At 39.7% G+C, this 22823-nt stretch overlaps 1 protein-coding gene and 1 non-coding gene across 2 annotated transcripts in view; one reads left to right on the top strand and one right to left on the bottom strand.

The window, feature by feature from the left end:
* Nucleotides 1-22823, top strand: part of ADAMTSL3 (ADAMTS like 3) — a 408397-nt gene that overhangs the window by 163483 nt on the left and 222091 nt on the right. The window contains 2 exon segments of the mRNA XM_026448334.1: nt 6583-6819; nt 18425-18551. Coding sequence (XP_026304119.1) covers nt 6583-6819; nt 18425-18551 — 364 coding nt within the window.
* Nucleotides 9402-9508, bottom strand: LOC111527818. Its single transcript, XR_002726775.1, has one exon. It is a non-coding gene; the product is annotated as a U6 spliceosomal RNA (small nuclear RNA).

Raw genomic sequence — 22823 nt, 5'->3', positions numbered from 1 at the left:
AGCATGAAGGGCTGTTGAATTTTGTCAAAAGCCTTTTCTGCATCTATTGAGATAATCATGTGGTTTTTGTCTTTGGTTCTTTTTATATGCTGGATTATGTTTATTGATTTGCGAATGTTGAACCAGCCTTGCATCCCAGGGATGTAGCCTACTTGATCATGGTGGATAAGCTTTTTGATGTGCTGCTGAATTTGGCTTGCCAGTATTTTATTGAGGATTTTGGCATTGATGTTTATCAGGGATATTGGTATAAAATTCTTTTTTTGTTGTGTCTCTGTCAGGCTTTGGTATCAGGATGATGTTGGCCTCATAAAATGAGTTAGGGAGGATTCCCTCTTTTTCTATTGATTGGAATAGTTTCAGAAGGAATGGTAACAGCTCCTCCTTGTACCTCTGGTAGAATTCGGCTGTGAATCTGTCTGGTCCTGGACTTTTTTTGGTTAGTAGGCTATTAATTATTGCCTCAATTTCAGAGCCTGCTATTGGTCTATTCAGGGATTCAACTTCTTCCTGGTTTCATCTTGGGAGAGTGTAAGTGTCCAAGAAATTATCCATTTCTTCTAGGTTTTCTAGTTTATTTGCATAGAGATGGTTATAGTATTCTCCAATGGTAGTTTGTATTTCTGTGGGGTCGGTGGTGATATCCCCTTTATCATTTGTTATTGCGTCAATTTATTCTTCTCTATTAGTCTTGCTAGTTTTCTATCAATTTTCTTGATCTTTTCAAGAAACCAGCTCCTGGATTCATTGATTTTTTGGAGGGTTTTTTGTGTCTCTATCTCCTTCAGTTCTGCTCTGATCTTCATTATTTCTTGCCTTCTGCTAGCTTTTGAATGTGTTTGCTCTTGCTTCTCTAGTTCCTTTAATTGTGATATTAGGGTGTCAATTTTAGATCTTTCCAGCTTTCTCTTGTGGGCATTTAGTGCTATAAATTTCCCTCTACACACTGCTTTAAATGTGTCCCAGAGATTCTGGTATGTTGTATCTTCATTGTCATTGGTTTCAAAGAACATCTTTATTTCTGCCTTCATTTCATTATGTACCCAGTAGGCATTCAGGAGCAGGTTGTTCAGTTTCTGTGTAGTTGAGTGGTTTTGATTGAGTTTCTTAGTCCCGAATTCTAGTTTGATTGCACTGTCTTTTGGGAGACAGTTTGTTATAATTTCTGTTCTTGTACATTTGCTGAGGAGTGCTTTACTTCCAACTATGTGGTCAATTTTGGAATAAGTGCAATGTGGTGCTGAGAAGAATGTATATTCTGTTGATTTGGGGTGGAGAGTTCTGTAGATGTCTATTAGGTCCGCTTGGTGCAGATTTGAGTTCGATTCCTGGATATCCTTGTTAGCTTTCTGACTTGTGATTTGTCTAATGTTGACAGTGGGGTGTTAAAGTGTCCCGTTATTATTGTATGGGAGTCTAAGTCTCTTTGTAAGTCTCTAAGGACTTGCTTTATGAATCTGGGTGCTCCTGTATTGGGTGCATATATATTTAGGATAGTTAGCTCTTCCTGATGGATTGATCCCTTTACCATTATGTAATGGCCTTCTTTGTCTCTTTTGATCTTTGATGGTTTAAAGTCTGTTTTATCAGAGACTAGTACTGCAACCCCTGCTTTTTTTTGTTTTCCATTTGCTTGGTCGATCTTCCTCCATCCCTTTATTATGAGCCTATGTGTGTCTCTGCATGTGAGATGGGTCTCCTGAAGACAGCACACTGATGGGTCTTGACTCTTTATCCAGTTTGCCAGTCTGTGTCTTTTAATTGGACCATTTAGTCCATTTACATTTAAGGTCAATATTGTTATGTGTGAACTTTATCCTGTCATTATGATATTAGCTAGTTATTTTGCTCGTTAGTTGATGCAGTTTCTTCCTAGCATCGATGGACTTTACATTTTGGTATGTTTTTGCAATGGCTGGTACCGGTTGTTCCTTTCCATGTTTAGTGCTTCCTTCAGGGTCTCTTGTAGGGCAGGCCTGATGGTGACAAAATATGTAAGCATTTGCTTGTCTGTAAAGGATTTTATTTCTCCTTCACTTGTGAAACTTAATTTGGCTGGATATGAAATTCTGGGTTGAAAATACTTTTGTTTAAGAACATTGAATATTGGCCCCCACTCTCTTCTGGCTTGTAGAGTTTCTGCCAAGAGATCTGCTGTTAGTCTGATGGGCTTCCCTTTGTGTGTAACCCGACCTTTCTCTGTGGCTGCCCTTAAGATTTTTTCCTTCATTTCAACTTTGGTGAATCTGACAGTTGTGTCTTGGAGTTGCTCTTCTGGAGGAGTATCTTTGTGGTGTTCCCTGTATTTCCTGAATTTGAATGTTGGCCTGCCTCACTAGGTTGGGGAAGTTCTCCTGGATGATATCCTGAAGAGTGTTTTCCAACTTGGTTCCATTTTTCCCATCACTTTCAGGCACAGCAATCGGAGGTAGATTTGGTCTTTTCACATAATCCCATATTTCTTGGAGGCTTTGTTCATTTCTTTTTACTCTTTTTTCTCTGCATTTCTCTTCTTGTTTCATTTCATTCATTTGATCTTCAATCACTGATAATCTTTCTTCCAGTTGATTGAGTCAGTTACTGAAGGTTGTGCTGTGATGTAGTTCTCGTGTCATGGTTTTCATCTCTATCAGTTCTTTTATGGTCTTCTCTTCACTGATTATTCTAGTTATCCATTCATCCATTATTTTTCCAAGGTTTTTAGTTTCTTTGTGCTGGTTACGTAGTTCCTCCTTTAGCTGGGAGAAGTTTGATCGACTGAAGCCTTGTTCTCTCAACTCATGAAAGTCATTCTCTGTCCAGCTTTGTTCCCTGGGAGATGCGCTCTGATTTTTTGAATTTCCAGCTTTTCTGCACTGCTTTTTCCCCATCTTTGCAGTTTTATCTGCCTTTGTTCTTTGATGATGGTGACGTATTGATGGGGTTTTGGTGTGGGTGTCCTTTCTGTTTGTTAGTTTTCCTTCTAACAGTTAGGACCCTCAGCTGCAGGTCTGTTGGAGTTTGCTTGAGGTCCACTCCAGACCCTGTTTGCCTGGGTATCAGCAACGGAGGCTGCAGAAGATAGAATATTGCTGAACAGCGAATGTTGCTGTCTGATTCTTGCTCTGGAAGCTTTGTCTCAGGGTGTACCCAGCCGTGAGAGGTGTGATGTATCGGTCTGCACCTCAGTTGAAAATGCAGAAATCACCTGTCTTCTGTGTCACTCACGCTGCGAGCTGGAGGCTGCAGCTGCTCCTATTCGTCTATCTTGGGTGCCACCCCTCCTAGGTCATGGTTTTCTCTATTTATAGAGTGAAGGTAATAATCCTGACCTACCTAGTTCAAAGAGTGGTGGTAAAAAGAGAATGTCAGTGATTTCCCCTGGGAAACTAGAAAGCATGATTTGGATATCAGGCTGCCTTAATCAGATAGCATCATATGCTAAGAACAGAAGTCCACTTACATTAGCTCAGGATAAAGGGGATTCACTGGATGGATATGTGGGGTTTTAAGGGAATTTAAGCATAAGCAGGCCTTGAGGGCCTGGAGCCAGAAATCAGAAAATGAGGAACACAGGTTACTTATTCCTATTTAAATGCATATTTTACTATCTTTCCTCCTCCTTTCTTATTGAATTCATTCTTCTTTGCTGTGGGAACCGGCTTGCTTTGCTTCACCATGAATCTTATAAAGGAAATGGCGAGTCCAACCCTAGATTGATATGAGTTCTTAACTCTCTTAGCTCCAGCTCTTTTGTTGCAATTCCAAATTTCTGAGAAAGATTGACCTGGTATGTACCAGATGTTTGCCTCTGGATAGTCAGCTGTGGCCAAGGGGGCTGGTCACATGTACAAATCTGGCCACCCTAAGACTGACATCCTAAGGTGTCTTCCTCTAATTAACTCCTGTTAATTTTGTGAAACTTCATTGGTTTATGGAATTTAAGGGAGTCGAGAGTTAGCTAGCCGGCACATTCAGTCCCTAGAGAATGTTCCCGTTGAGCCTAATGCAGAGAAGTTGCTTGCATCCTGTTCTCTTAGACACTTTCCTTTGGTTGGTTTCAAAGAGTGAGATATAGAGAAAACTAGCCATGGCTGGAGGAAGAGGAGGTGATGTAATTTTGTAATTGATGATCCTTCCTATGGCCAGATGGAGGATACAGTCCTCATTTCAACAGAGAAAAGTCATCTTGCCTGGCCTGGTGGTTCATGCCTGTAATCCCAGCACTTTGGGAGGCTGAGGCAGGCAGATTGCCTGAGCCCAGGAGTTTGAGACCAGCATGGGCAACATGACAAAACTGTCTCTACAAAAAATTAGCTGGGTGTAGTGGCGCATGCCTGTAGTCCCAGCTACCTGGGAGACGGAGATGGGAGGATCACCTGAGCTCTGGAGGTCAAGGCTGCAGTGAGCTGTGATCATGCCACTGTGCTCCATCCTGGGTGACAGAGTAAGACCCTGACTAAAGAAAAAGTCATCCAGTTTTAGTCTTCTTCATTTTGACTTGCTTCTATTAGTGTAACCTGGTTTAGTTTTGCTAAGAAAACAAAAATGTTGATGCAATATAGGATTTTGGAATGTTTTACAGCAAAATAATACAACTAATCTCAGAAGAATGTTTGTTAATTATATTCTATTTATTCCCTATCTACTTCCAAAAAGGATTTAAGGAATTTTGTAAAGGCTCAAAGTGTAAACAATAAAATACAAAAGTCAAGTAGCTAAAAGAGGAAAATTGTATTTAAGAATCCTGGCTGATAATTTATCAATATCTATTTGTGAAAAAAAATAAAGCTAGATTTCTAACTTAAATGATTCATCTAAATAAATTCCAAATATAATAAATAGTTAAATATGACTGCTAATCTGTAAAGGAACTAGGAAAATACATTTAAGTATTTATCTGTTCTCAGAGCAGAGTGGGAAAGCATTTCTAAGCCCATTAATAAAGAAAAAAACTTTAAGGGGAAATATTAATAGAGCTGACTGCATGAAAATGTAAAACTTTTTGACTTTACAAAGTACTAAAAACAAAATGAAATGGGGAAAATATTTCCAACAGAAATGGCGAAGAGTTGATAATTTCTCTATGAAGTTTAATAGTTTCATCTGATGAAAAAATAAAAAGACAAAAATGCCAATGGATAAAGGATATAAAACAAGAAATTTTTGTAGAATTAATACAAAAATTTGAAGAATTAATACATGAAAAGATATTAAACAATAAAAAGAAAATGCAAGCTGGGCATGGTGGCTCACACCTCTAATCCCAACACTTTGGGAGGCTGAGATGGGTGAATCACTTGAGGTCAGGAGTTTGAGACCAGCCTGGCCAACATGGTGAAAACCCATCTCTATTAAAAATGCAAAAACAAATTAGCCAGGCATGGTGGCAGGAGCCTGTAATCCCAGCCACTCGAGAGGCTGAGATAGGAGAATCACTTGAACCTGGGAGGTCCAGCCTAGGTGACAAAGCAAGACTGTATCTCAAAAAGAAAATGCAAATGAAAACAATGAAGTTATATTTTATACTTCTGATTGGGAAAAAAACTAGAAAATTATAGTGGAGGGCAATTTTGCAATATTTTGACTAGTCTATAAAATGTGTATAACCCTGGATGCAGAACTTTATTTCCAGAAAGAGTTCCTCGGTAAATAATCAAGATTTGTGTAAAGATTTAGATACAAAAGATCTATGTTATTTATTCTTTTGTTGAGTAGAAACTATTTTCCAAAGTTTTTAGAATGAATATTTATTACTTTCATAATAAAAATATAAAATACTTTATGGTGTGTGTGTGTTTGGTTTCTTTCTTTTTCTTTTTTTTTTTTTGCGACAGAGTCTTGCTCTGTTGCTCAGGCTGGAGTGCAGTGGCACAATCTTGGCTCACTGCAACCTCCACCTCCCAGGTTTAAGCAGTCTCCTGCCTCAGCCTCGTGAGTAGCTGGGACTATAGGCATGCGCCACCACACCCAGCTAATTCTTATATTTTTCGTAGAGACAGGGTTTCACTGTTTTGGCCAAGCTGTTCTGGAACTCCTGACCTCGGGTGATCCGCCCGCCTCAGCCACCCAAAGTGCTGGGATTACAGACGTGAGCCACCGTGCCTGGCAGCTATATTGCTTTTTTGTATCTGTTTTCTTTAATTATGAAGTTTGACATATTAAAAGTAGATTTTTGATGAATAAACACTTTTCTCAACTAGTATCTTGCTGTGGAAATACTGGTGGGCGGAATCAGTAATTTGGTAAAAAGATCAACGAGTCATCAATATTTGTACAAACACTTTATATTATGAGAGCAACTGAAGGCATTTACTTAGAATTTATTTGCTTTTGTTGTAAACAGAATTTGAACAAGCTATGTTTTCTGCCATCCATCCTATAGCCAGTTGAAGGCAGGTACTTGGTACCAGTGAAGATATGGGAGGGAGCCTGACGGGAGGAAAGACAGATGAATTAAACACAACAATGACAGGGAATTAGGTGACTCCCAGATAGAGGCAAGTGGGGTGTGGTCTCATGAGATTCTGGTTAACTTATTTCACTATCTGTTCGCCTCTCTCACTGGGTGATGTGCATGTGGCCTTTTCCCTCTGTCCCCAGGACTGCCCTCCAGATGCAGAAGATTTCAGAGCCCAGCAGTGCTCAGCCTACAATGATGTCCAGTATCAGGGGCGTTATTATGAATGGCTTCCACAATATAATGATCCTGCTGCGCCGTGTGCACTCAGGTGTCATGCACGAGGACAAAACTTGGTGGTGGAGCTGGCACCTAAGGTACTGGATGGAACTCGTTGCAACACGGACTCCTTGGACATGTGTATCAGTGGCATCTGTCAGGTAAGCACACTTTCCTCCCAAGCCCCTGCTTCGGGGCTGTGCTACGCCTACTGTCAATAAACAGAACACTTTGCTTCTGCACTTTTGTTCATGCAGATGAAAATATTGCTATTGGCCATGTACAGTGGCTTACACCTGTAATCCCAGTTTTGTATTTTTGTACACCAAATACAAATACAAATTATATTTGTATCCCAATTTTGTATTTTTAGTACAGATGAGGTTTCATCATGTTGGCCAGGCTGATCTTGAACTCCTGACCTCAGGTGATTCACCTGCCTCAGCCTCTCAAAGTGCTGGGATTACAGGCATGAGCCACCGCGCCTGGCTATAGATTAGTGATTCTCTAACTTTAATATGCATCAGAATCACCTGGAGGACTTGTGCTAACAGAATGTTGTGCTCATCCCCCAGAGTTTGTGATTCAGTAGGTAAGGGATGGGGCCCAAAGATCTGCATTTCTAACAAGTTCCCTGGAGATAGTGAAGCTGTGGGTCTGGGGAATACACTTTGAAAACCACTGTTTTGGAAGAGTAATACTGGAGAGTCTCTTATTAAATTAAGCTTTCTTATTAAAATTAATTCATTGTTTTGGATCTTTGAGAATAATGATTTATTTACTGAAAAACTAACATGAATGCATTCCAGCAGATTTTTCAGAGTGGTCTCTGCAGAGCTATGACAAGTGTGACTGAGACATAAACCTCAGTGGCTTGTAATTAGTGTAAGGATTCAAGACACTTTAGGCCGGGTGTGCTGGCTCACCCTGTAATCCCAGCACTTTGGGAGGCCAAGGTGGGTGGATCACTTAAGGTCAGGAGATCAAGACCAGCCTGGCAACATGGTGAAACCCCATCTCCACTATAAATACAAAAATTAGGTGGATGTGATGGTGTGTGCCTGTAATCCGAGCTACTAGGGAGGCTGAGGCTGGAGAATCACTTGAACCCAGGAGGTGGAGGTTGCAGTGAGCCAAGATCACGCCACTGCATTCCAGCCTGGGTGACAGAGCAAGACTGTCTAAAAAAAAAAAAAAAAAAATTAAAAAGACACTATGACAGGTTGTGAGGCAGGGATGGCAGGGAAATTATAGGATTCTGCATCTATTCTTTTGCCTTCTGAAAAATGTTTTTTAAAAATAATGAATGTGTCTAGTATTTTACCTACTCTGTTGTGCTCATAACAAAAACAGTAGTAACAACAGCAGACAAGCAACCTGACCACCTACTAAGTGTGAAGCACTACCAGGAGTTTCAGACTTAAAGTGCTCAAAGGTGAACCTTCATCCTGCTTTTCAAAGTAGCTTCAACTTTGTTCATTCCTTTATCTAAAAAATGGCTTCTAGTTGCTCATCCCAAAACTTTGACATCATTCTTGCTTTTATTTCAACCCACACATTTGATCCATTGCCACGTCCTATCAATTTTCCTTCCAAAGATTACTTTTAATTTAGCACGTCTTGCCATCTTTACTGCCTTTCTTGTAGCCTAAGTCCTTATTAGCTAATCTAAACTGCATTAACAGCTTTCTGTTCCGTTCTTCCAGCTCCCACTATGATTCCCTCCAGTTTGTTATTCACACAGCAGCCAAAGTGATTATGTTAAAAGGTGATCAGAGCTCGTCATTCTTGCATTCCCCAAAGCCCCTCAATGGCTTGTCCTTGCATTAATGATGAAATTGAGGATTCTTGTCAGTCTCCTGTAGGCTCTTCCTGCACTATCCACCTCCCTGCCCTTTTAAAACAGACTCAATTTCTTTCTCTCTCTTTTTTTTAAGAGACGGGGTCTCACCCTGTCACCCAGGTTGTAATACAGCAACATGATCATGCCTCATTGCAGATTCATCCTCCTGGGCTCAAGCAATCCTTCTGCCTCAGCCTCCTATGTAGCTGGGACTGCAGGCATGTGCCATCATGCTCAACCAAGTTTTTGTTTGTTTGATTTCTGTAGAGATGGGGTTCTCACTATGTTACTCAGGCTGGCCTTGAACCTCCCAAAATACTGGCATTACAGGCATGAGCCACCATACCTGGCCTGACTCAATTTTTAGAGCAATTTTAGATTCACAGCAAAATTTAGTGGAAGGTGGAATTTTCCCATAGGACCCCCTTGCTTCCTTATATGCACCGCCACCCCTGCTATCAACATTCCCCACTAAAGTGATACAGTTATTACATTCGATGAACCTACATCGACACATCATAATCACCCAAAGTTCATAGTTTACATTAGGTCTCACTCTTGGTGTTGTAAATTCTATGAGTTTGGATAAATGTATAATGACACGTATCCACTATTATAGTATAATGCAGAGTAGTTTCACTGAGCTAAAAATCCTCCATGCTTTTCTCTTTCATCCCTCTCTCCTCGCTAACCCCTGGCAACCATGGATCTTTTTACTGTCTCCATAGTTTTGCCTTTTCCAGAATATTATAGAGTTGGAATCATATAGTATGGAGCCTTTTTGGATTGGCTTCTTTCATGTGGTAATATATTACACATTTCAGTTTCCTCAGTGTCTTTTCATGACTTGATAGCTCATTTCTTTTTTTTTTTTCATTTAAAACATTTAAGAGAAAAATTAAATTAATGAAATGTTTCACAAATTTGCATGTCCTCCTGGCACAGGGGGCAAGCTAATCATCTCTGTATCATTCCAATTTTAGTATATGTGCTGCCGAAGCGAGCACAGTAGCTCATTTCCTTTAACACTGAATAATATTCCATCATCTGGATGTACTGCAGTTTATTTATCCATTCACCTACTGAAGGACACTTTGGTTGCTTTCTACTTTTGGCAAAAGGTCAAAGCTTACCATGTAATTCTTCCATTTTATAAACAGTCTATTGTTGCCCTTTATTGCCATCAGTTAAGTTTTGGACTCTTTGACCAAATGATAATAGTAATCCTTCTCAGTGGGATTATGCTTTTGTTTTCCGAGTTCTTGACCATGATCATGCATTGCTTTTATAATTAAAATGAATCGTTATTAAAAGCAATTTAGGTTGGGTGCATTGGCTTCTGCCTATAATCACAACACTTTGGGAGGCCAAGAGAGGAGGATTCCTTGAGCCTAGGAGTTTGAGACCAGCCTGGGCAACATGGGGAAACCTTGTTTCTACAAAAACTTTTTAAGAATTAGCTGGGTGTGGTGGCCCAAGCCTATGGTCCTAGCTACTTGCTACTCAGGAACCTGAGGCGAGAGACTGGCTTGAGTCCAGGTGGTCGAGGCTGCACTGAGCTATGATTGCACTACTGTACTCCAGCCTATGATAGGGCGAGATCCTGTTTCTAAGAAATAAAAATATAAATATAAATAAATAAAAGAAATTTAGTCTGGGCTCAAGGAGTGCACTCTGGATAAGGTGATGTTTGGACAGTGAGGTTTTGAAAATTTGAGTAAACGTTAGATAAACCAAGGTGAGGGAGAATGGCAAGCAGAAGGGACAGGAATGTGACAGCAGGTACAGATGTGTTTAAGGGTCCAGGAGTACATTCTGGAGAGTTGAGGTGAGAATACCCATGGAATAGTGCTAGGAGATGAGACTACCAGTGGAGGTGGAAACCAATTGTTAACTTATTCTGAAAGTTGAGAGAGGAGCTGTTTCATAATTTTATAAAGAATTTTGGCTTGTCTTTAGAAAGGTCATTTCAGTGGCAAAGTGGCACGTTATTTGCAGAGGACAGGGATCTAGCCAAACAATAGAAGGTCAAGTATGGGATAACAAGAACTTAAAATAAGGCAAGAGGTAGGATGAATTAAGTGGAGACAAATTCTAAAGGTTAAGGATGCATTTTTTTTTTTTTTTTTTTGAGACAGCGTCTTGTTCTGTTGTCCAGGCTGGAGTGTAATGGTGTGGTTACAGCTCACTACAGCCTTGAGCTCCTGGGCTCAAGTAATCCTCCCAACTTAGTCTGCACTCCACCCCCAAGTAGCTGGGACTACAGGAATGTTCCACCATGCTAGGATAATTTTTATTTTTTGAATTTTTTGTAGCGATCAGGTGTAACTCTGTTGCCCAGACTGATCTCCAACTCCTGACTTCGAGCAACCTTCCTGTCTCGGCCCCCCACAATACTGGGGTTATAGATGTGAGCCACTGAGCCTGGCCCTGGAAACAGATCTTTTAGGACTGAATGTTTGGTTGGATATGGGGAGCGAGAAAATGATATCTAGATTTCTGATATCATGATTTAACTAGATAGATAGTGAGACCATTCATCAAGACAGAATATTGGGTTAGAACCAGGGGCATGGGGCAAAGGTGATGAGCTAGATGTGCCTGTGACTATTAAGTTGATATATGAATTTAGAGCTTAGGAGAGAAATCTAGACTAGAAACATAGATCTAGGGCTGTCACATGGTTAAATCTAATTATCTAATGTCCTTGGGGACTGAGTAAGAAGGACAGGTTGTACTCTGAAGTACAGAGTCCTGGTGCCCATGATTGATGGGACAAGCACAGGAAGAGATGCCCCTGATGGGGCATTAATTTAATTTAATAATTTAATTGTGGAAGCATCACTCTAATCTCTGCCTTCATCTGCACCTCACCTCCTCTTGTCTATCTCTATGTTTTCCCCTCCTTTCTTAAGGACACCTTCATATGATTTCATCTCAACATCCTTAATTACATTTGCAAAGATATTTTTCCAAATATGTTTACATTCACAGGTTCTAGGTGCCATGTCTTTTTTTGGGGAGAGTGCATAATTCAACCTACTACACATGGTAAGGAAGGAATAGGCTGAAATGAGTAGGGATGATGAGCATAAATCCATCTTTGAAAAAGTATGAATCAGAAGAATGGAGGGAGAGATACAACTACAGCCAGAGGGGGATGTCAGGTCCAGGAAGAATGTCTTCAAGATCAGAGATACTTGGAAAAGCACTGGAGCAGATGCAGTTTTTAGGGTATCCGAAGCATATATAATTAGAAGGGCCTTCTTTATTTATTAATTTTTGCGACAAGGTCTCTGTCACCCAGACTGGAGTACAGTGGTGCTATCATGGCTTATTGCAGCCTCAACCTCCTGGGGTCAAGTGATTCTCCCATCTCGATGTCCTGAGTAGCTGGGACCACAGGCGTGCCACCACTGGCTAATTTATGGCAGATTCTTACATAGACATCCTTCCCAGTTGCAGTCCAGCTTCCCCTCCCCAACTCAAACACTTCAATTCTCAGCAACTCTCAGCATTTGTGGGAGCCCAGACTGGGAACAGCAGGTAGGCAAGACAGAGGGAAAAGGAGAGAGTGGTTGACTGTGAAACTTAAGCTTCATTAACTTCACGGTAAATCCATGAATGAACAAGTATATATGTTGCCAGGCAGGTGGGTGAGTGGAGTATTGACTGAGAGGTAGAAATATACAACTAATGCAGTGAAGTTCCTGGGCTCTTCAAAGGAGTTGATAACAGAAACAAAGGAGACAGATTGCCCATGGACAAGGAGGAGGGACGCCTCTTCCCTTGAGGCAGGTAGGAAGGGTGAAATGTGGGCCACTGATCAGTTTGTATGGGAATGGACAGGAGAGTGAGATATTGTTCGATGGCCTCAATTGAGTGAAATATAAAGCAAAGGCATCTAATCAGAATGAGGGGGCAGGATTTTGAGGAGGAATGAGAAATTTGAAGATGCTCTGAGGAAAATGGAGATGACAAAATGTGGTTAGAGAACAGTGCCCTATGCAGCTAGAGGGAGTAGAAAACCATTGCCTTTGGCACAGTTGGTGTGTGAAGCTAAGGTCGCTTTGATTTGGGTCAAGGTCATGGACCTGCTTGGTGGCTTCCTGTGATGAATAGTTGTGATCAGGACTGTGTAGACTTCACATTTAGAGAGAACTGCATTCAGATTCCATTTCTACAACTAATTAACTGAAGACCACTTGGCAACTCCCTTACCATCTTTGAGCCTTGGCCTTTTCATCAGGTAAAAAGGAGATATTATCCTCCTTGTAGGTCCTGTTTTAAATTCATTTTTCCACAAACCAACATTCCAAGTGCCCAGCACAATAGCTGATGCACAGGAGGCCTGCAGTCAACATGAGCTCCCCTTCCCACATTTACCCTTCTGCTCACTGCTCACCACCCCCTGTTCTTATTAACGGTCTAAGTCCAGTTGCATAGTTGGCTCCAGGAGTTTCCAGTGTTTAAAGGGGCTTGCAGAATAAAGGTAGTTTCAGTATGAATTAGTCCATTTTAAACGAGTGCTTCTCATCACTTTTTTTGTGATTCTAATGAGTAAGCCAGTTCTTTGGGTGATGAGGAGTGATACTCTGGTTGCTGAAAGCTGGATGCTCTTTTGGCTAGGTGATTTGAGTTTAATAATTATATGTACTTCCTAAGAAGTGACTCAGACACTTCTTGGTTGAATTCAGTGTCTTTTCTTCAACAGGATAATGTTCACATAAATTTCCTTTCTTGTGCCACGTGGCCATGGGCATCAGTTAGGTAGATTCAGTGTCTGGTGAGCACCTACTTACTGATTCCTGGTGATTCTTTCTGCTTGCCTCAGGATCACTGATGTGAGCCATAATGACTACTTGGCATAGACTACACATAAGTCTTGTAAATGTCTGTGTAGTTTTCTCATTTAAATGAACATGTCACAATGCTCTTGGGAACAACTTTCCATTAGCCCGAGCACAACAGACAGCCTGAGACAGCAGTGCTCACTGAATGAAATTTGCTTCTGCTTTGGAGGTCTGATTTTTATTAGAGGCATGACCTGGTTGGTACCAGCTCTGCAGACCAAATCTGATTTGTCATTCATGTTTATTGAATTCCCTGATAACTGTGCGGATGAAGAAACCACTTAGAATTTAGAATAAAAATAAAAATAATAGCAATTAACACTGGGTTCTTAGCCCAGGTATCAGGCATTGTGGAAGCCCTTTACTGTTAGCTCATCATAATCCTATCAAGTAGGTACAGTATTTATTCCCCGCTTTGTTGATAAGAAAACTGGAAATTGAAGAGGCTAAGTAAATTGCCCAAGTTGTACAGTATCTTAGTCAGTTTGGGCAGCTATCACTAGCTGCCATAGATTGGGTAGCATATTAACAACAGAAATTTAGTTTTTACAATTCTAGAGGCTGGGAAGTCCAAAATCAAAGTGCTGGCAGATTCAGTGTCTGGTGACGGTCTGCTTCCTGCCTCCTGGTTCATGGAGGCTGTGTCCTTACATGGCAGAAGGGATGAGGGAGGTATCCAGGGTATCTTTTATAACGGTACTAATCCTATTTGTGAGGGCTCCACCTTCATCACCTAATCACCCCCACAATGTTTTCACCTCCTAATACCATCACCTTGAGGGTTAGGTTTCTGCATATGAATTTGGGTGCAGACACAAACATTCAGTCTATTTCTATTGCACATAGCTAGGAAGTGGTAGAGCTGGAATTTGAACCCAGGGAACCTAATTCCAGAAACCAATGTCTTAATTATTGGACTATACTGATAATATTTTTTGTATTGATACAAGTGTAGCTGAAGTTTGTAACTGAAAATGAGGTATAATTCGGTAAAGAATAGTCAGTTCAAGAGATGATTCATGCTTAGATGGCTTAGTACAGAGATTAAAAGTCAAATGTCTACCTACTGCCCCAGAGAGAAACTGCTCAGATGTAGTCACATTGGGTGGTGACTGTGGTGGTGAACTGGAGGATACATGCTCATTGTGAAGGGGGCAACTATGTATAAACATGTTGGAAGTTTTGTTTTGTTTTTGTTTTTGTCAAGAGAAGCCAGAAAACTGGATTTTAATGTGAAGCTTCCAATTTTAAAAACCATCTTCCTGTTAATAACCGTGCTTTATCCATTAATGGTTAAATTATAGTCCCGTATAGTATAGGCTGGATTTTCCTGCAGTAACCTACAACTCCCAAAGCTCAGTAGCTTAAAACAATTAAAGGTTATTTCTTGCTGATACCACTTGCCCAACAGCGGTTGACAGGAGCCTCAGCTCTTAGAATGTCTGGGAGACTAAGGTTGAGGTAGGCTTTATTTGGACACATTTTTAACATAATAACTGCAGTAGTGCAAGGGGAACATGGGACTCGACACTGACCCTTGAATCTTCTTATAGAAGTGACACAGATCAATCACTGAGACTCATATTTCATTGGCCAAAGTTAGTTAATGACCACACCTAACTTCAAAGGGAGTGGAGAAGTGCAGACCTTCTGTGAGCTGAAGGAACCAAAATGTTTTTGAGTATCCCTACTGACTACCACAGCTCCATATACTCTGATTTTTAAGACAGAAATGTCAGATTTTTACCCCCAAGTTAGAGTCCAGTTTGCAGGTATTTCAAACAGTTGATTAAAAAAAAAAATTGTTTTGTTCTTGAATGATTAAATTTGACTGCTCTGAAAAATTCATATTTTGCTTCATTTGGACTAGTGCCACTTATTTAAGTATTATCGTCTTTTAGCTGATTAGGAAATCATAAGCAGGAACTGTGAAATAGTTTTTAACTGAAGTGATGATTTATAGATGAATATTTATTCCAAAAAGCACTACTCATATATTTAAAATATTTGTTTATGTCATCCACTATCTTGTGTGACTTGTCTCATTAACTACACTGTAAGGTAAGAATCTTATGTTATTAATTTATACTCTGTAGTGTCTGGCAGTATATAAAATGGTTATTTAATAGATGTTAATAAATTTTATTGATATATCTGTAATTGGTAGTTAATAAATCACTGTAATTAGAGATCATGACTTCAGACGATGTCATAGAAGTTGGAAACACTTCAGGCAATTTTTTAGAAGTTGGTTATTGTTGATTATGATGGGATATGAAAGCCAAGATTCAGTAGCCCCTCAATTTCAAAGGCATTTCTGGCTTATTCCTTATGAATTACAACGCAAGACTTTCTTTTCAAATATCATTTTTCTGTGATGTTTTCACATGCTTTATTTGGTTATAACATTTGGATGAATTGTAACTTTACAAAAATTATGAAGCAAATATAAGTGCTCAGGGAGGTATTCAATTGCCCAAGATCTTACAAGGCCTTAAACACTCTTCAAAACAAGCCCCTCCTAGGTCCTAAACCCACACCCTTCCTGGATGACTAGATAGGGAGTGATTCTCCTTCTCATGAAATGCAGAGTGCTCAGGGACATGAATGTGTGAAGACAGAGCTTGGCCCAGGAGCAGTGTTTCTATAATTTAATAGTGGAATTACTCCCCTTGGAGAAAGTTGCATGAACACAAGTTACTCATTGATTGAATCTCGACCATGCAAGTGTGTTTCCAAAATCAATCACTCTTAAGTTGTTCCACTTGTACTTGTAAATATTAATACAATGACCTGTGTAACTGGGCTTTTGTTGTTGTCTATCTGCTGATACTTAAGGTAGAGGAAGTTGTAATTTAGTGTTAAGATTCTGGGTCAGATAACTTGGGTTTTAAAACCATTACCAACATTGTATACTAGCTGTATAATATTGGCAAATCATTTACTCAGTAATGTTTAGATTCCTTATTTATAAAATAGAGTGAAAGGTATCACCTACATCATAAAATTGCTCTGAAGATTAAATGAAATAATGTGTACAATATTCATGACATAATGCCAGGTACATTCTAAACATTCAATAAAAATCAGCAGTTATTAATATTGTATTACCATCTTTATAAAACCTTATAATCAGGATTAAAGGATCTCAAAAGTCATTGGATAAAACCACTCATCCAATAATTTAATCCCCCCTACAATTGTTCCACCAAGAGGTCTCCTAGACTATGACTGAATACTTATAATTAGATAACTCTGACTTTTCAAACTTTCTTATATTGAACCAAATTATGCTTAAACCTGTAGCTTTCACCATTTGGAAATACAAAGAACAAAAGTAGACCCTTTCCTCATGATAGCTCTTTGTGAATTTGAAAATCTCTAATCATAAGCTATTCCCTAAACTTCCTTGGAACTTACTACCTTTCCCTGAAATTTTCACTTGGTCTTTCTCTTTCCCTTTGACACCAAAATGTTGGAAAGAATAGTGTATAAATAATTGTCCCAACTTCCTCTAGTTTCATTTCTTCTTCAACAGCTTGAATATAGAGTCTAATTCAACAACTCTCCAAGCTGAAGCATGGGGGCTACCCAGGAGTCAAGATGAAAAGCAGAGAGAAATAATAACATTGGCCATCTTTTATTGAATCCTTTATAATGTCTGAATCATTATACTAAGAATTTTACATATGTTTTCTCATTGAATCCTCACTAGGCCCTATGTGAAGTATATATTGGTATTATTCTCTCTATTTTACTGTTGAGGAAAACGAGTCTCTGAGAGTTTGAATTTTTCAACATCCTGCAGCTTAAAAGGTTGGTGGGTGGATCCAGGTTTGTACGTGGGTGTTTTCTTCCTCCAAAGTCCCTGCGCTTAAACACCAGGTTTATAAATAAAGTTAGATGAATATGGGAAGGAAGAGATAAACCATCAAATCAGTTGATATTATCGTCTTTTACACATTATGTAAAATATATGCTTACAAAATAAAAAAGAAATATAAGACATGGCCTTTTTTTCTCATATAAGCAAGCCTATAATCTAGCAAGTACACACACATAAAAAATGTACACATAAAAAATGACAAGAGAAGGAAAGATAGCAGTACAAACACATATTTTATATGAGACATCTCTCCTTTTAGTTCCTTTTTATATTTTAAAAATTATTTATAAATATATAGATATGACAGAGGTGGAGATACATAGGCCTGGGTACAGCTAATGATAAAGATGAGGAGCTATAAACATATAGATAAAGACTATAGACATATATTAATATAGGGATATAGGGATATAGGTATTTAGAGATAGAAGTAAAAACAGAAAAAAAAGATATTTAAAGTAAAACTACGAACCAGAAGGTTATACATGAAATTTAGAACAGTGCTTGTTTTGGGGAGGAAATGAAAGAACAGGACAAGTGTAGGGCTGGGAAACGCCTGTCATGTTCTGTTTATTTTATATACATAAAAATACCTAGACTGGGCAGTGTGGTACATGCCTATAATCCCAGCACTTTGAGAGGCCAAGGCAGGAGGATCACTTGAGCCCAGGAATTCAAAACCAGCCTGGGCAACATAGGGAGACCCTGTCTTTTCATCACAATTTAAAAAGCTGGGTGTTGGGGCACAGGCCTGTGACTCAACCTCCCAGGCTTAAGTGATCCCAGCTATTTGGGAGGCTGAGGTGGGAGGATCACTTAGGCCCAGAAGGTTGAGGCTGCAGCGAGCCACAGTCCCACTATTGCACTCCATCCTGGGCAACAGAATGAGATCTTGTCTTGAAATAAAAAAAGACAGAAATGTGAATAAAAATATAAATAGAAAAGGGAGGGGGTATGGAGGGACAGCTTCAAATCTTTATTAATATTTCGGCCTTGCATTAGAATCATATAAATGATACTATCCTGTAAGACATTGTATCATTTACATTTATAAAACTATGTTCTCATAAAAGAGAGCCAAACTATAAATTTAAGGATTACATCACAACTAAGGTTCCTGAAATGAAGGGAGCTCCCCATCCCCTGGTTTTGGGCACCACTGACCGCCATGCTTCTGTTGGCAGGCAGTGGGCTGTGATCGGCAATTGGGAAGCAATGCCAAGGAGGACAACTGTGGAGTCTGTGCGGGTGATGGCTCCACTTGCAGGCTTGTTCGAGGACAATCGAAGTCACACGTTTCTCCTGAAAAAAGTAGGTTTTAAACCCAATACGGTATTACCGTCATACAATATATATTTTAGACCGTCTATTGCTAGAATAACATTTTCTGAATGCTAACCTTTTTTAGTTGGAAGTAGCTTTTGTACCAATTTTCTAAAAGTGAAATTTCTTCCAAAAAGTGTGTATCAAACTTTTGTTCCCATTATATCTTCAAAGAGAACCTGTTTCTTTGAACCTTTGCCAATGCAGGGTATTACTGTTTTAAAAAAATATATTCGCCAATTTTTCAGGTAAATTGTGAAATAATAATTTCTTTTATTTGTCTTCCTTTGACTGCTAACAAGGTAGAAAATATTGTCATGTATCTATTGACCATTTATACTTTTTAATTTCTCAGTTAGCTATTGAAGCCATTTATCAATTTTCCTATTTGGATGTAGATCTTTTCCTCATTGTAGAGAGCTTTTAATATATCACCAATGCTAGCATTTTTTCTGTCATATCTATTTCAAATGTGGGTTCCAGTTTGTTAACTGACTTTCAATTTTGTGTAATCAGAGTTTCTACGTTTCTAAGTGTTATGTATTTGGAAATTTCCATCTTTTCATTTTAATAATATCTGTCTTTTAAAACATCCTTTAGTTCGGGGATTCAGTAAACTTTTTCTGTAAAGGGGTAGATAGTAAATATTTTAGACTTTGCTGACTGTATAGTCTCAACTACTCAACATAGCTGTTGCAGTGTAAAAGCACACACAGACACCTGTAAATAAGTCAGCATGGCTACATGCCAATGAAACTTTATTTACAAAAATAGACTGAAGGCTGAATTTGGCCCTCAGATTATAGTTCGTTAACTGTTCCTTTAAAGGAAACAAAAATTATTCATGTGTATTTTCTGCAAGTACTTTTTGGGTTTGTTTTTCTTTATAATAATTCTTTCTGAATACCCCATTGTTGGTGGTATTCAGTTATAAGTGTAGGTGAGTTCAGCCAAAGTTTGATTTTAAATCTTTTATTCTTTTGAATTTAGTTTGATGTAACTTATAAAGTTGGCATCTTACTTATTTTCCCAAATGGGGAAAGCATTACGGGGAGGGGTAGAGGGTTTTTCAGGCAGAGGAAACACAAAGTTCATGGCATGACACTGGAGAAGAACCTGGTTTTTTTGAGGAACTCCTAATATATTGTTCAGGCCTGACTGTACATTGAATAGGATAGAAGGTAAGACAGAATGGCATTTGGAGCCAAAGACTTCATTATTGTGTTTTATTTTTCGGATTAAGTGGAGCCATCAAAGTGATTTAGGCAGTGGAGTGATATGGTTAGGTTAATGTTTTAGTAAAATAATTATGGTGGCATATGGAGGCTGGATTTACCTGTCAGATGAGCTTGGAAGCAGGGAGTCCAAATAGGAAGTGTCTTTCAAAATATTCAAAGTGTTTAAAATAATAAGGCCTTGATGTAGGGTAGCATGGCAGGAAATGTAGAGGAAGGAACAGGTGGAGAGATCTTTAGGATGTAGAATGAACAGACTTTGGTAATTCTTTGAATGAAGGTTACAAGAGAAAAGAAGCAGCTTGAATGGCCCAAATTTTCCATTTTGCACAGCTGGGTGGATATGTTTGCTATTCATTTGGGTAAGGAATTCATGAAGAGGAGGCAAGTATCAAAGGTGAGAGTCCATCTCCCTGAATTTTATTCTCTCCAAAATTTTTACCCTGTAAGTATCCAGTGCCTAAGTATCTTTCTGATGCCTGCAAACAGATATTGATTGTATTTCGTTTGTGGTTGGAGGGTTTATCTGAAACATGCTAGGTTGTCATGGTTGATAGCAAAACCCCTTGTTGGTGGTATTCAGTTATAAATGTACGCGAGTTCATCCAAAGAGAATATGTAGACTATAAGAGGAAGCCAATAATTGCATCCTGAGGAAAAGCTGAAGTCAAAGCATTTAGCCAGGGAAGAAGTTTAAGGGAATCCAACTGAGAAGGAATGAATAGAGTAAGTAGGTAAATGCAGACCTTAGCAAGAGCAGTACCATGGACCCCAAAGGAATAAGTAATTTCAAAAATGCGATGGGGGTGGCCAGCAATGTTCAATGCTCTTATGAGTTCAACTGGAATAAGGGCCTAAAAGTTTGTCTTTAGCAATTTGAAAGTCATTTATGATGTGAACAAGCGTGATTTTGATGAACTTCAGGCTGAAATCAAAGCTTGATTGCAATGGGTTGATGAGTGAAGAGAATGTATAGAGGGAAGGATTTGCTCAGGACAAGAGGATGGGAACAGACCAACACCCTGTCAACAACTGGATAGCTCTACAGGGTTGGTTGGAGAACACCGTGAGGTGTTCCAGCCTATTGCCTTTATTTGGCTCTTCATTAGGAGATAGAGTTGGCCACTAGGAGTGAGAACTCAGAGACTTGAGCCTGTTCCCATGAAGGAAAGAAGAAGGAACCATCAACAATAGTACAAAGATAGAAGAGTAACTATAAGGGCCTAGCTGAGATTGGAAACCATGAATTCATGGAGGTTCCAATTTTTGGACTTCATGAAGGAGGTGGCTTTGAATGGTGGTATATCAATGAGGAATGTATTCTACTGCAAATCACAGAAAACTCAACTTAGAAACATTGGAGTTTATAAATCTTTTCTAACAAAAAGCCTGGAGTAGGCAGCTAAGGCTGAGGATGCTGTTTTACTGTGTCTTTCAGGAACCAGGCACCATTCTCTCTTCTTCACATCCTTAGAGGGTGGTTTTTGCTTATGTGAGTACAAAGTCATTATTGAACATTGAGATGTTACATCTACATCCCAGATAATAAGGAAGAACATAGTGTGAAAAGCATTTTTTAAATACTGTGTTCTTTATTCAGGAAAGGATATTCTCCCCAGGGAATTTTGCTTCATTGACCAGAATTATGGTGTGTGACACCCTGGCTTCCAAGGAGGCAGGAAACCAAGTAGTTAGCATTCTATCCATTTGGTTATTACTAATATTGATCAAATGCTTTATAATTACCAAAGTTCTCTTCAGACATATCATTTAATTCTACCAGCATGCTTATATTATAATTTGGATAATGTCCTACCTGTTTCACAGATGAGGAAACTAAGGATGAGAAATGTTAAGAAACATCTCCCATAATTAATTATGAAAGGAAATATTGGGAAGTGGTTAAGAAATTGGGGTCTGGAGCCAGCCTTCCAGGGTTAAGTCCTGTGTCTGTTGCTTATGAGCTGTGCAGAGTTATTTAAGTATTTCACTTCCATGGGTATCTTGGATCTCTAATTTTAAATTGGGAATAACAACAGTACTGCCTTTGTAGAGATGTTGTCAGGATTTAAAAGATCAACCCATGTTGAGAACTCCAAATAGCATAGTAACTAGAGAGTACTCAGTAAATGCTACCTGTGTTTTTGTTAAAAATATTACTCATTGGGATCCCAAAGGATGTCACACTGATACAGGAGATGAGCAGGAAATTGCTGGGTAGAGAAGGGCAGGGTCCCTGGCTAGGGCTCCACCCTTGGGCCTGTGCCCACTGGCGTGGGTGAGGACAGGGACTCTGTTTTCACACCCAAATGTTGCATTTTCCAAGACCACTCTGGCCTGCCATGCCCCCTATTCTGTGCCTGTAAAAACCCCAAGACCCCAGCAGTCACACACACAAGTGACTGGATGTTGAGAGGAACACACTGGCAGAAGAACACACAGACGCTGACAGGCCATTGACAGTGGAACGACACAGATGCAGAAGGAAATTTGGTCAAGGGCAGATGGACGAGAGCCCAGCTCCTAAGCGACCCAACTCCAGGGGAAGACCACCTTCCCACTCCATCCCCCTTCTGCCTCCCCACTCATCTGCTGAGAGCTACCTCCCTCCACCATTCAATAAAACCTTGCACTCATTCTCCAAGCCCATGGTACTGGAAAAAAAGTGGATCGTACATGGGCTTGGACAATGAGTGCAAAGGTTTATTGAATGGTGGAGGTAGCTCTCAGCAGGTGGATGGGGAGGCAGAAGGTGGATGGAGTGGCAAGGGATACAGAAAGCCCTGGGGTATAGAAAGCCCTCTGTCCTGGAGATGAGGCAGAGGTTCTAACTGAGCTGATTAACATAAGCCACCTGTGGACAGCTAAACTGAGAGAGCACACTGTAACACATGCTGGAACTTTGGGAGCTGTAAACACTCAACTTTAGACACTGCCCGGGGGTTGGAGCCCCAAACTCCCCATGACCTGCCTGTCTGCATGCTCCCGCTAGGGGCTTGAGCTGCTGGGCACAGAGGAAGCAAGC

This window comes from Piliocolobus tephrosceles, chromosome 6 (assembly GCF_002776525.5).
Source record: "Piliocolobus tephrosceles isolate RC106 chromosome 6, ASM277652v3, whole genome shotgun sequence".
Taxonomy (NCBI): Eukaryota; Metazoa; Chordata; class Mammalia; order Primates; family Cercopithecidae; genus Piliocolobus; species Piliocolobus tephrosceles.
Note: the sequence above shows the minus strand (reverse complement) of the source record. Positions and strands in the feature narration are given on the sequence as shown.